Genomic DNA, 14,810 nt, shown 5'->3' with positions numbered 1-14,810 from the left:
TTTTTTTTCATTTTATAGCACATAAAATTAGCTTTAATTTTATATATGTTTAAAGGACGCAGTATTTCCGGAACATTTTCAAAAATTAAGTTGAAAAAGTAAGTTTTTGTTAAACAGTTGCTATTTTAAATCCCCACCCATGAGCAGGTTAAGTGTTAGATTTTCAAAAAAGTTATATCAAATGAAAGGGAAATATCTAAGGTTTTAGTATAAAAAAAAATTATGTTGATTTGTTTATTTTTGAAAAAGTTATGGAAGTTTTAAGAAAAAAAAGTGAAAAAAAGGACAAAATTTACCTATTTTTAAATTTGTAATTTTTTTGGATATTTCCCCCATTTGCGGGGAACGAGGGAAAATTTTAAAATTTTTAAGGGTAATGTCTTCAACTAGATACGATTTGTGATCTTTTGACGTATTGTTGAAAGAAATCGGTCCAGTGAGAGCTGAGAAAAAGTGGCAACAGACATAAAAAAAAAAAAAAAACACATCATGGTAAAATTAATACCTTCTCAGCTTCGCATTGAAGCTAAAAAAAACTAAACAATTTTTTCCATTAGTTATTTCAATAACGGGTAATTGAGTAGTTTATGATAAACTGTTCACTCTGTATATAATAATACAACAATGCATTATATGTACAAGACAAATTATTTAATTAATAAAAGTAAATCACCGTAATTATTTAAAAGTTATAAAGAAGATTTATACAAATTTTTAACTAACAATTTTATGATATAAAATAATAATGCACACATTTACATGTATTCATTTGTGATTTTTCAAAAATCACAAGATATAATTTTTATTCTCTTCACTTCTAATTATCTTATAATAATTGAAATAAACAAGTAGGTGTATAAATTCTTTACCGATATAGGTTATTATTGTTGGCTGACATTTTCTGGTAATTAAGAAAACATTTTTGAAGGTGTCCAAAAAATCATTAGCTTCCCAATAGAATAAATGTTTAAAAAAAAATCATTGGTTGAGTTGGGTTATTATATTTTATAAAGTTTAATTTACCTTTTTTTTTTTTATTACAATACTTGAAAATAGTTTGCATATTCGGACACTACATTCTTAAACAAATAATTACTAATAATTGACTTTTATTACATTGTAATTCGTCGTCCTATTTATAACTGAATGGAATCCTATTTGATAATTTTTATTATCATAGTTTTTAATTTTAGTTTGATAATTATTATCACAAAGTCTATTGTTTAGAAATTAATATTCACGTTATAATGTTATAGTGATTTTATTTTTTACACCCAAAGAAAAACCTCAATCAATTTTGATAGAGAAATTTTATCAAGGGTTTATGATAATGTTTTATTAATACGAACAAAATAATTATTCTTATAAATAATTATTGTTCAAGACAAGAAAAAAAAACTATCATATTGATAAATATATCATAGTTTCAATAGTAATGATATACAGAGTGGCCCACCATTCACTGACAACTTAAATAACTTTTGATCCAGTTAATATTTTTAGATAATTTTTTTTTTAAATAATTATTATACGTTAGGTCTATACCTTTATCTCAATAATTAATTTTTTTACATTTTATTAGAAATATTAATTATTTCTAAATTTTAAATAAAATGTAAAAAAAAAATCTAAGATAGCTATTTTGTAGAGTAGAATTTAAGAAAAATTTTAGTAAAAAAATATCTTATTAATATTCAGTAGTAAATATTCTGTAGCGTTTTGAAGTTTGTGAAAATTTGAATTTTCATGTATTATTTTACGGTATTAAACATTGAAATACGTATTGAGAAAAGGACAGAAGAAAACGCTATCTTTTCAATATACTTTTGAATGAGAGTGATAAGTAATAATTGCCTTATCTAATTTCTTATCATGGTATTAATGCCAAGTTTGTAATGTATACACATTATCATCATATGTATACACAGTAATCATGAAAATAACGACAATTTGAATTGGAGCCTTATTTTTTGCGCATAGCAATGTATAATTTTTCAATTTTTTGTGAAATAAAACTGATAATACTTTATATTCACAAAATTTAGTAAATTAATAGAGACACACGGCCATGAATAACTCGTATATATTTCCAAGACTATGTAACTGGCTATTTCGTGTAAAATGAAATTTTCTTAAATATATAATACTCATTGAAAAAATATATTCACAACTATTAAGATAATCTTTATTCTTTTAGCAATTAGAAAGCCAAAAAAATTGATTTATTTACTTTATGATATTTAAATACATTATTGTTTACATAAATTTAATACACATTTTAAAAATAAGGCATATAAATTTAAAGTTCAGTAAATGAATTAATTTAATTCGTTTGAATGAAACTTGTCCGTATTTACCAACCAATAATCACAACCTTTAATTTGTAGATTTCTCAGTTTTTTATTGTAATATAAATACCACATAGTTCCCAAAACTAAGCAAATTACTAACTCAAGGTAGTAACCATCAAGTTCAATGGAACAATTTCCTCCGGAAGTTCTACAAGCCAGAAAATATTATATAAGTCTAAAGTTAAAGAATTTATTTTAGAAAGTTTAAAAGTATTTAACTTTTGTAAGATCTTCCGTTGAACAATTATTTTTTGAATCACTTGAACAACTTTTAAAAGTAAGCCAATCGACCATACACAAAGATGCCGTGGCTGTCCAAGAAGCTCCTATATTTGAAACTGTATTTAACATTGTCATATATGTTCCTCCAAATCGTGGATCACTAATTTTTGCAAAAAACCCCATCGTAGCTACAAATATGTAATATGCTAGAAGCTGTTAAAAAAAAAGTTAAATCGCTTAAGATTTAAGACTAATTCTAAAAATTATAGTCAAAATAGTGATTAAGGGTGAGAATGTATCATTATTTCTTTGTATCTTTAAAAATACAAAATATAATTTTTTTCTTTACAAAAATTTATAAAACAATACATATTCTGTACACTAAGTACAGAAACAAATTTTACCCCTTTAACAATTATTCATTGATTTTTTTAAATAGCAATTTATATATTAATATGGCACACATCATAGAAGATCATTTAATTAATAAAACTTTTAATATTGGAAAATGATTGGTCAGTAACAACTTTTGACCAATATTTTTGAAAATATCATCATTTTAAAATAAAAGTTGAATATGAGGCGTGGGTCAAATTATTTTTATTATTAGATATTCTGTGCCTTGCTTCTCTTCAAGTCAACGTTTATAAACAACAATATTTTTTAAAATAATGGTTTAAAAGTTGTTATAGATTAGTCATATTTTATTATTAAAAATAAATAAATTTGTATGTTTGAATTAAAAAAAACCCAGCACAGGGGGGTCGCGGCACAGTGGTGACGTGGCATAGTTGGATCAAGTAAATGATATCTGACAGTGATTAAAATCACTAACAAAAATAAACGCTTCGATGCAAATCTTTAGATAGTGTTTAATTTTAAAAAAATTGGTGTTTTATTCCAAAAGCTACTTGATCTGCTAGTTCCTTATTAATATACTGATTGAAAAATGGATTATTAAAAAATATTATTTCTCATAAAAAAAATTGTGTGGATCCATAAACTTTTCAATAAGTTATAGCATTATAAAGTTAAATATAATATAAATAATAAAATCGAGAATTTTCACACGAAAATAGCATTCAGTAGCCATTTTCACCGTGAAGACAAGTCCAGAGGTCAAATTTTTTTTTTCAAATTAAAGTATATTACATTAGCTTTAATTTAAGATATATATAAAAGTGTCAGACCTTCCGGAACATTTTCAAAAGTTATGTTGAAAAAGTAAATTTTTTGTGAAAAAGTTGTCATTTTAAATCCCCCCCTGTGGGCAGGTTAAGTGTCAGATTTACAAAAAAAATATACCAAATGATAAGTAAAGACATCAAGCATCTATATAAAAAAAAATTATATTGATATGTTCATTTTTGAAAAAGTTAGAGCATTATTAAGTTAAAAATATAAAAAAAAATTATTTTACAAAAATCGTAATTTTTTATTAACTTTGATGTCAACTTTCACCACGAAGACAAGTCCAGAGGTCAAATTTTTTTTTTTCAAATTAAAGTATATTACATAAGCTTTAATTTAAGATATATATAAAAGTGTCAGACCTTCCGGAACATTTTCAAAAGTTATGTTGAAAAAGTAAATTTGTTGTGAAAAAGTTGTCATTTTAAATCCCCCCCTGTGGGCAGAAGAAAGGTCTGATTTAAAAAAAAAGTATATCCAATGAAAGATGTATATAAATACTACTTCTCATGAAAAAATTGTATTGATCCATACATTTTTTAAAAAGTTATAGCACTTTAAAGTAAAAAATGTAAATTATAAAATCGAAAATTTTCACACAAAAATAGCATTCGGTAGCCGTTTTCACCATGAAGACAAGTCCAGAGGTCAAATTTTTTTTTTTCAAATTAAAGTACATTACATTAGCTTTAATTTAAGATATATATAAAAGTGTCAGACCTTCCGGAACATTTTCAAAAGTTATGTTGAAAATGTTAATTTTTTGTGANTTCCGGAACATTTTCAAAAGTTATGTTGAAAATGTAAATTTTTTGTGAAAAAGTTGTCATTTTAAATCCCCCCCTGTGGGCAGGTTAAGTGTCAGATTTACAAAAAAAATATACCAAATGATAGGTAAATACATCAAGCATCTATCAAAAAAACTATGTAAAAAAATAAATTATTTAAAAACCCATACAATTTTACAAAAAAAATTAGTTATTTTTTTATATTTTTGAATTATTGCATGACACATAATCATTTTTAATCAAATAATAAAATAAAATATTTTAAGGAGCAAAAATTAATAGGTAAAGATTTATATTCACTAAAGAGTCAATATAATGAGTAAGTAAGTATTTTTCCATTATATTTGTTAAATGTACATTAAATTAGTTGTGAACTTGGTAATGAAAATTATTACTTCACCTCTTTAATAAAAATAGTTACAATCAAAAATGCGTAATATATTATCGATCTTTCGTATATACCATTTTCATCTTTTCCAATCAATTTTGACGTGACATATACTAATAAGCCACAAAATATTCCACTAGAAAGTCTGAAAAAAAATCATAGTTAATTTTTTTCTTATTTAAATTTTAAAGTCTTATCTCGAGAAATACTATTGTGGTTGCGAAACTTATGCAGCAAGGCAATTAAATAAAATCTTTTTTTTTTCTAATCAAGGTACAGTACAATAATACAAACCTAATGATATAGGAACAAAGACACAACAAAAGTAAAATATTCAAAAGGCTGATTTTATTTTTCTCTCATTCTAAAATAAAATTATATTAGGGATGATTGAGTCACATTTGAATGTGGGATAGATTTGAATTGATAAAATAAAACTAGTTGTACTTATTAATTAACTTCACGTAAAATACAAATGGTTGGTTATGCTGTATTCAACATTTGATGTGTTTATTTTACTTTAATTTATAACTACAACTAGTTTTAATTAATCAATTCAAATCTACCCCACATTCAAATGTGCTCCAGTCTCCCCTACAATAAATAAGATCTTTAAATTTGTATATGCTTTAAGCACTACCAAATTTTTATTTTTAAAGTAAGATAAATGAAAATATTTTATAACATAATTACACAAATAATTATAAGAATAAATTATATAATAATAATCTTTTTTTAAATATATTTTTTAATTGAATGTAAATCTTACCTAAAAGGATATACATTTAATAATGCACTCATTGGTTTTGGCCCCGAAGTATACTTTGAAACTATTACGGGAATTAAAATTTTAGCTGGATAAAATGCTAAAGTAATCATCATCAAATTTTCAGTGGGTAGGCCTGCATCTAATAGCTTTAATGTTGTTACATTGTCAGTTGCAGTAAAACCAATCTACAATTAATATTAATATTAATAAATAATAATAAACAAATGAAAGTAATGCTTAAATCCTATGAAATTATCACTCCTATTATAAATATATGATATTATAAACAATCATCACAGTTTCATGTAATTTATTTGTATATGTCAAAAGTAAATTTGAAGAAATACAGAAATAAATTTGATAGATGGCATTAGCGGAAATTGCCTCGACTCAATATTTTTGATGGCCTTAATACCAAAAATAAAAATTTAGACTTTTTTATTCTCGAAAGAAGAATTATGAGAAACAAACATTTGAATATTATAAAATTACTATTATTTTTATCATAAGGGACAATAAGTAGCACGTTAAAATTTTACAATTGAATTACGTCAAGATATTTGCTACACAAAATAAAATCCTAACATACGTTTGATTTTATGTGTCAGTATTTAATTGTATACTATAAATTATAATTAAAGGGAACTCGTAATTGTTAGCGTCATTAGATTGAAATTTTTGGGATGTCAGATTTACATTCAAGAGACTTGTGTGTAATTTAAAGTTTAGGTTTCCTAAAAAAAATCATTGTTTATAATTGTTTTGATATAGAACTTTTTCAATTTTTGAAGGAAATTTGTTTATAGTTTTTTATTTAATCGATGATATATTAATCCAAAACTAAGTATACAAAATAATACGCATAAAAAAAAATTATAAAAAATAGCATAATAAAATTAATATCTCTTTCGCTTCGTATTAAAGCTAAATTTAGCTAATTTTGAAAAAACAAAGTTATTTTGATAGTCTTACTATTTTACTACTTACAGAATCCATTTAAAATAAAATGGTTTCATTTTTTGTTGAAATTTTGTTTAAAATATATAGGTAATACTATTCGTTTTTAGTTTGACGGGAGTTCCCATATTAATAAAGCACAAGAAGGTAAATTTATTTTTTTAAGAACGGTGTGAAAGATAAATGGGCCACTGCGTATATTCATTACTCTTGATACTTCCACAAAAAATAAATTCTCAAATAATAATGAAATTTATAAAAATTAAATAGAATTTTATGTTTACTTCGAACATAAGAAGAGCAAAAATCAATGTAATGATACCAGGTAACTTAATAATATTAAATAACATTTTATAGGTTTGATACACATTTAACCTGGCAGTATCGTCTTTGGCTGACAAACTTGAAACTTCTCTTTTCAATAAGCCAATAAGTGAAGTAACTATTATAAAAGCAAATCCCCAAAAATAAAGTATACCTAAACAAACAAAAGAATACATTTATTCGTTAAAACAAAGTTAATTTAATCTAAAATTACTGTCCAAGGAAACAATTCCTCCTTTCATAGGCGTAGAGCGTAAATAGCTGTTACAAAATCTTTCAGAATTTAAAAGAACTGTTAATACAAAGCCAAAAAACCCTCCAATAGAATGGCCACTTGAATTGCACGTTGACGCATAACCAACATTTTCTCTGTATATAATGAAATTATTTCATAGTAAAGTTAAAAATATTAAAATTTACTTTTTTAACAACGTCAATGCCCATCCATCAACAGCAACATCTTGTGTAGCCGCAAGAAGATTAGTCAAGAAGAAAGTAGCGGATAAAATAAGTATATGAACTCTATCATCTTTATATATCCAATCATTAATATTGTATGCTGAGAAGAGAAGAATAGTTCCTAAAAATTATATGATAAAATTAATATCATTCCCAAAAAAATAAAAAATAAATTAGCTAGCTTTATAATACAATATACTTGTAAAACAATTTTGTTTAAATTATCTTATTTGAATTTCTTTAATTTGAATATTATGTTTTTAAAATAAATTACCTAATAAAGTTTGAACTGGTAACAACCATGATTTCCTTCGTCCAAATTTTTTTATGTATAATGAGTCAACAATTGGAGCCCACATTAATTTCATACTAAATGGCCAATTAGAAATACTAAATAGAGCCTAAAATAAATATTAGAATATATATAGTAAAAAAAATTAATGGGCGAGAAAATTTATCCGTGTATTAGCTAGTAACTTATGTAGAATAAAAGCAATTAACTTTATACCTGATCTTCGTATGTTGTGTTTTTTTGATTTTGTAAAATAATTGGCATGGCTAATAAAAAACCAAGCTCTACACCTTGAAGTGTATAAAGCAAAATTAATAGAAAAATATTATTCCAATCTCCTTTTAAGTTTGGTTTTGAAAGATTTGAATCTTCAACATGAGTTTGAACATTATTTGACATTATAGTATTAAAAGAAATGCTAAAAAAATTTATTTTACACTTATTACGTTTTATATTTACTTTATTAGTATGGTACTAGTGTTTAAATTACATTGGATTAAAGTACATTTAAATAAAAGACTAACAGTAATTTAGTATTACAATATTACTTAAAAGTTGAAACCAGTTAATGAGACATAACTTTATTGTTAAGTAATCTATCATAAGATATTTTAATAATGAAAAGAATAAAAATGTAAATTGAAAAAATAATCTTTGTAAAGCAAGTAAATAATCAATATGATTTAAACATTTTATTTTATTTTGTATTACTATTATACTAGAATTAAAGTTATAGCAAATCAGGATAAGAAAAAAATGTGTAATCAATATTATCTGCTCGTTTTAAATTAAGATCAATTTTTTTTCATTTTTTACTAGTTTTGTTCACTATGATTATTAGAAAACTTAACCTTTCTTTTCAAATAATTTTAGATCAACTATTTATATGAAACACTATATTTTTAAACACGCCAAGATTATCGGATTTAGGATTGTAGAGGTGCCATCATTTAAGCAAAAAAAAAGTTTCATTACTTATATTTGCTTGAAATATTAATGACTTAAAATAAATATATATATAAATTTATAAAACACTCTTTTTTAGTAGATTAATTATCGGATAGGGTACATCTTAAAATGAAAATTTCTAAAAAAACATTTCGTTCATATTTACCTTTTTTAAAGTGTTATAATGGTATACATTTTAAATTAAAAAAAAAATAATTCGACCATTTAAAAATAAAATTGTATGAATTTTGAATACGTTAAATATTTACACCACGAATATAAGTTCAGAGGCCAAGGTTTTTTTTCTAAAATACAATATATTACATGACCTTTATGATATATTTAAAGGTGTTAAGAATTCTTGTATTCAGTACATGATATTAATTCAAAAATTAAGTTGAAAAAATTAACTTTTCAAACAAAATTTGTTATTTTGAATTACCTCTTAAGATGGTAGTCTGATTTTCAAAAAAAAAAAAAAAAACCAAAAATAAATACCTAAGGTTTTTATAAAAAAAATCGTTTTGATATTAATTCATTTTTTAAATGTTATGTCAGTTTTATGTATAAAAAGTTTTTAAAAAATCGAAATTTGACAATTTCAAAAAAATTTACTTTTTATAAGATTTCTCCTATTTATGGAAACGAAGGATGTATTTTTTTTTAATTTTGAGGATCAAATTTTCAATTAGATAAGATTTGTGATCTTTTGATGTATCGTTGAACCAAATCTGCCGAGTAGGTGTTAAGAACTTGTAGTAACAATTACATAAAAAAAAAGGAAGTAAAATTGATGCAAAACTTCTCAGATTTGCATTAATGTTAATATTCACTTTTTTAAATATTGAGCAAAAAAAATTTAAATCATAAGTAGCATTGACCTTCTAAATTTTGCACTAAGTAATATATAATTCTGTTCCTCATTATTTTATTTAAACATAGATTCCTTAAAATATTACGTAAGCTACTTATTAAATTAAGTAGTATACACCCAGAGAAAAATCTCGATCTATATAATAAATTCATTGTTCAATTTGATAAATATATCATTACTATTGAATCAATGATATATTTATCAATATGATATTCTTTTTTCTTGTCTTGAACAATAATTATTTATAAGAATAGTTATTTTGTTCGTATTAATAAAACATTAATATAAACCCTTAATAAAATTTCTCTTTCAATTTTGATTGAGGTTTTTCTTTGGGTGTAGGTTATGCTATATGATGACTTAAAGGTCTTAGATAAATTGAATAAATAATTTATTTTATATAAAAATGATTTAATACATTATTATAATATTGAGTCAATGATAATTAAATTGCAGACTACTCGATGCTATTAATTGTGATAATTTCCAATTAACTCACAAAAATCATCTTACCAAATTTGAAAAAATAGAAATGAAAATATTTAAACACATCCTAGAACTGACTAATAAATTATTAATCTAACACACATGATATATTGAAAAAAAAACATGATATAAAAATCTGTACTGAAAAGTGAGTAAACCTGAAGACTTTTGAGTCAAAAGATTAGTTGTGGAAGGTACACTTAATTTGAATACTATTGTTTTAATGAAATAATAAACATAACAAAAAAACATAAAAATAGTTTTATTCTTATACATAATTCATTAGTCTCAAGGTAAAATATAGAAACTCAATTTTAACAATTAACAAAATTTTAAAAATTACATTTAATATTTTATGCAAGTATAAATTACAAATAAACCTAAAAATAAGAAATATAAAATTTTTCTACTTATTGACATGCCATTCATTTATTGGTTTTGACTGTAGCTTCTTTATAGGTTTTCTAAAGAAAAAAAACCATAATATTCCATATATTGTACATATTAATGCTTCAATATAAAAACCATCTACAGAAATTCTACAAGTCCCACCTGATTTTGTACAAATCTAAAGTAAAAATTTATTAATATGTATTAATATTAATATTAGTATTAATATTTATGATTATGACAATAATTAAAAACAATTTGATAATTTTGTTTTGCTCAATTTAAAATTTTGTTAATAATTATTTATGTATCATGGGTATATTTAATTTGTATCAATTTAGTAAATCATTCAAAAAAATATTTTTATTATGTTAAATATATACAGGATTTTCAGTAAGTAAGGGATACATGTAAATGGTTACAAACAATAAGAACAATAGTAACCCATATCCTTATTTGCTGAACATTCTGTATACTCAACTATTTAATTTCAATTTGAATTATAAATCTGTAATTTAAGTATAATTATTTTTTAAGTTAGCTAATATAATAAAATAAAAATAAAAATTAATCATTTCTGGATAATTAAATTTAAAACTCAAAATATATTTAAAATATTAACTTAAACTAAAAAATATTTTACTCAAAAAACCAAAAGAAATATAAAAAACTATTATTTTTAGCTAATATAATTTTATAAATGATATTGAAAATTAATATTGTAAATTAAGTCTTTAGGTGCAGTTAGTGTTAGAGAGACTTACTGTCTCTGCTTACCCCCAAAAAACATTGTTAGACAACTATATTTATTGTTAGAGTAGTAGATGATTAATTTAGTACCGATAAAATATTTTTTAAACTCTGAAGGAAGAATAAAAGTAGATAAATTCCCTATATTCCTAAATTTCCAATGAAAATCCCACAATTCATTTCAATCAAATATTAAAATTATTTATATTTGATTTCAACAATTTTTAATGCTCATATAACATTAAAGAATTCAAGCACAGTGGAGTCATGGTATAATAGGGAAGTGGCATAGTTGGAATAAGCATAGATGATATCTGACAGTGATTAAAATCACTATCATAAAAAACGCTTCATGTGAATCTGTAAATAGTGTTTAATTTTAAGAAATTGGTGGATTATTACAAAAGCTACATGATCTGATATTTCCTTATTTATATCCTGATTAAGATAAAGTATGTCGAATGAAAGAGGGATATAAATATTATTTCTCATAAAAAAATTGTATTCATCCATACATTTTTCAACAAATTATAGAACTATAAAGTTAAAAATGTAAAATATAAAATCGAGAATTTTAACACAAAAATTACTCACATGACAAGTGTTTTAAATTATTTAAAGGTTTGAAATTATTAATTATTATTATATTTTAGCTTCGATGCGAAGCTGAGAAGGTATTAATTTTACTATGATGTGTTTTTTTTTGTGTCTGTTACCACTTTTTCTCAGCTCTCACCAAACCGATTTCGTTCAACGATACGTCAAAAGATCACAAATCGTATCAAGTCAAAGTCATTATCTTCAAAAATTGAAAAATTTTCCCTCGTTCCCCGTAAATGGGGGAAATCTCCAAAAAAATTACAAATTTAAAAATCGCTAATTTTTACAATTTTTTTTACTTAAAATTGCCATAACTTTTTTAAAAATAACCAAATCAATATAATTTTTTTTATATAGATGCATGATATCGTTACCTTTCATTTGGTATATTTTTTTTATAAATCTGACTCTTTACTTGCCCACAGAGGGGGATTAAAAGGACAACTTATTTTACAAAAAATTAATATTTTCAACTTGACTTTTGAAAATGTTCCGGAAAGTCTGACACTTTTATATATATCTCAAATTCCCTATAAATAGGGGAAATCTCAAAAAAAATGACTAATTTAAATATCGCTAATTTTTGACACTTTTTCAATTTTGAAAAATGTATGGATCAATACATTTGTTTTTATAGATACATCAGGTTTTACCTATTTTTTTTAAAATAAATTTGTCCCATTACCTGCCTACAAAAGGAGATCAAAATGACAAGTTTTTCACAAAAAATTATTTTTTTTAAGTGAACCGGATATACTGACACTTTTATTTATATCTTAAATAAAATCTAATGTAATACACTTTATCATGGGAAAAAAAAATTTGGACTTATTTATTTTCACTGTGAAAATGGCTACCGAATGCTATTTTTGTGTTAAATTCTCGATTATATATTTTACTATTTTTCCTTAAAATACTATAACTTATTGAAAAGTGTATGGATCAACAAAATTTTTTTATGAGAAATAATATTTATATCCCTTTTTCATTCGACATTCTTTATCTTAATCAGGATATTAATAAGGAACTAGCAGATCATGTAGCTTTTGGAGTAATCCACCAATTTTTTAAATTTAAACACTATCTAAAGATATACATGAAGCGTTTTTTATGATAGTGATTTTAATCACTATCAGATATCATTATACTTGATCCAAATATGCCACGTTACCACTGTGCCGCCATCCTCCTGTGCTGGGTTTTTTTTTTCAATCATATTTGCTTTAAACTCACATTTGTATCATATCTATAAAAGCATTTATTAGAATCATCATTTGAACATTGTTTATAAGTAAAAAAATCGATCAACCATATAGCACAAGTTTTTGACCAAGAAGTTCCTAGATTTCCAATTGTACTTAACAGAGTCATATTAGTACCTCCAATTTTTGGATCACTTATTCGAGCGTAGAAAGCCATAATATTTACTATCATTACGCATACTATCAACTAAACAGTAAAAATTAACAGAGAAAAGTTTAAAAATAAATATACATTTATTATTAATTACTTATCATTTAAAATAATAAACACTCTTTTTTCATACCTCGTGTAAAAAATAAACAGTAAACAATATAATTTTATAAATCAAAGTATAATTTTCATTTTGACTCAAGAAATATGGAGTAATATATATGACGGCTGTACTAGCAGCACCAACTACTAATCTAAAATAGAAATGAAATAAAATCACTACTAATTATAAGTTTTATACATACCGAAATAACATTGATATGAGATAATTCTCCAAAGGTTTAGAAGCTGAAGTAAATTTTGTTATGATAAATGGTAAAATTATACGTATGGGCATCAATAGTAGTTCTATAGCAGCTAAATCATCTTTTGAAACCCCTTCATTAATTAATTTTAAATTAAATGCAGCATCGACAGAACTAAAGCTTATCTAGTTAAAAAGAAAAAAAATATTTAAGCAATATCTCAAAAATCAGTAAATAAAATAAATAATTATATAACTGGAAGAACTATCTTCCAACTTAATAATATACTTGGTTCAACTATATAATATAATTCTTCTCACTATATAATTAAATTGTTACTATATTAACCATAATTTGGATCGGCTCAACTGTATAGTTTTTTCGTGTAGATATAAATTAGGGAAAGTGTGGCCTAAGATCGAAGTCTTCCCTAAGTTTCAATAGAGAATTACATGTATTTTTATATATAATATTTTTTTAGAATGAGGATAATCAATTAGCTCCTATGTTTAGTTTTTTCTTAAATTTATGCCTATGTCTATAGCGAAAAGTTAAAAATATCTTAAAAGATATTTGTAATTCTGCTTTGAACGTTTTGGTATTAAAGAGCGAATTTACTAAAAGTTAATTTTTCAATGTAATAACCTATTTAAATAACATTTTTATTTAAAAAATAACCTGAGGTTATTACCCGAATTATTGATTTTGGTGATAGGGTCATTGTATTAGCTTCGATGCGAAGCTGAGAAGGTATTAATTTTACCATGATGTGTTTACTTTTTTTTTTATTTTTTTATTTTTTTTTTTTTTTTGTCTGTCACTACTTTTTCTCAGCTCTCACTGGACCGATTTCTTTTAACAATACGTCAAAAGATCACAAATTGTATCTAGTTGAAGACATTACCCTTAAAAATTTAAAAATTTTCCCTCGTTCCCCGCAAATGGGGGAAATATCCAAAAAAATTACAAATTTAAAAATCGACAAATTTTGTCATTTTTTTCACTTTTTTTTCTTAAAACTTCCATAACTTTTTCAAAAATCAACAAATCAACATAATTTTTTTTTAAACTAAAACCTTAGATATTTTCCTTTCATTTGATATAATTTTTTTGAAAATTTAACACTTAACCTGCTCATGGGGGGGGATTTAAAATTGCAACTTTTTTACAAAAACTAACTTTTTCAACTTAATTTTTGAAAATGTTCCGGAAATACTGCGTCCTTTAAACATATATCAAATTAAAGCTTATTTTATGTACTATAAAATGAAAAAAAAAAATTTGTCCCGACACTTTATCTTCT

At 23.8% G+C, this 14,810-nt stretch overlaps 2 protein-coding genes across 11 annotated transcripts in view; both read right to left on the bottom strand.

Moving 5' to 3' along the window:
* Positions 1–2,201: 2,201 nt before the first annotated feature.
* LOC126895243 (acetyl-coenzyme A transporter 1-like) lies at positions 2,202–10,202 on the bottom strand. 5 transcript variants are annotated; one of them, XM_050666888.1, is made up of 10 exons: positions 10,077–10,202; positions 7,958–8,159; positions 7,724–7,850; positions 7,411–7,570; positions 7,205–7,359; positions 6,951–7,144; positions 5,710–5,894; positions 4,953–5,085; positions 2,571–2,786; positions 2,202–2,526 (listed from the first exon to the last, which is right to left on the bottom strand). In XM_050666888.1, the coding sequence occupies exons 2-10, from the start codon at positions 8,138–8,140 to the stop codon at positions 2,500–2,502; spliced, it is 1,380 nt and encodes a 459-aa protein (XP_050522845.1). In that variant the 5' UTR covers positions 8,141–8,159; positions 10,077–10,202; the 3' UTR covers positions 2,202–2,499. The 5 variants fall into 5 exon arrangements, with proteins under 5 accessions (XP_050522845.1, XP_050522848.1, XP_050522846.1 ...); XM_050666891.1 differs by having other exon boundaries at positions 10,063–10,182; XM_050666889.1 differs by lacking the exon at positions 10,077–10,202 and adding an exon at positions 9,982–9,999.
* A 90-nt stretch (positions 10,203–10,292) lies between these two features.
* LOC126894630 (acetyl-coenzyme A transporter 1-like) overlaps positions 10,293–14,810 on the bottom strand; it is a 30,627-nt gene continuing 26,109 nt past the window's right edge. For all 6 annotated transcript variants that reach the window (XM_050665774.1, XM_050665776.1, XM_050665773.1 and 3 more), the window contains 4 exons: positions 13,508–13,692; positions 13,336–13,456; positions 13,023–13,238; positions 10,293–10,617 (listed from right to left, as the gene is read on the bottom strand). In XM_050665774.1, the coding sequence (XP_050521731.1) occupies positions 10,456–10,617; positions 13,023–13,238; positions 13,336–13,456; positions 13,508–13,692 (684 nt within the window). In that variant the 3' untranslated portion in view covers positions 10,293–10,455. The remainder of the gene's footprint in view (positions 10,618–13,022; positions 13,239–13,335; positions 13,457–13,507; positions 13,693–14,810) is intronic.

The sequence above is a fragment of the Daktulosphaira vitifoliae genome, unplaced genomic scaffold (genome assembly GCF_025091365.1).
Source record: "Daktulosphaira vitifoliae isolate Bord-2020 unplaced genomic scaffold, ASM2509136v1 Scaffold_1, whole genome shotgun sequence".
Taxonomy (NCBI): Eukaryota; Metazoa; Arthropoda; class Insecta; order Hemiptera; family Phylloxeridae; genus Daktulosphaira; species Daktulosphaira vitifoliae.
Note: the sequence above shows the minus strand (reverse complement) of the source record. Positions and strands in the feature narration are given on the sequence as shown.

Coding starts and splice junctions, on each gene's coding strand:
- LOC126895243 (XM_050666888.1), bottom strand. CDS start 8,140: ATGTCAAATAATGTTCAAACTCATGTTGAAGATTCAAATCTTTCAAAA. Junction 7,360..7,410: donor GCATTGACGTTGTTAAAAAA/GTAAATTTTAAT, acceptor CATTATATACAG/AGAAAATGTTGGTTATGCGT. Junction 2,787..4,952: donor TAACTATTTTTATTAAAGAG/GTGAAGTAATAA, acceptor TTTTTTTAACAG/CTTCTAGCATATTACATATT.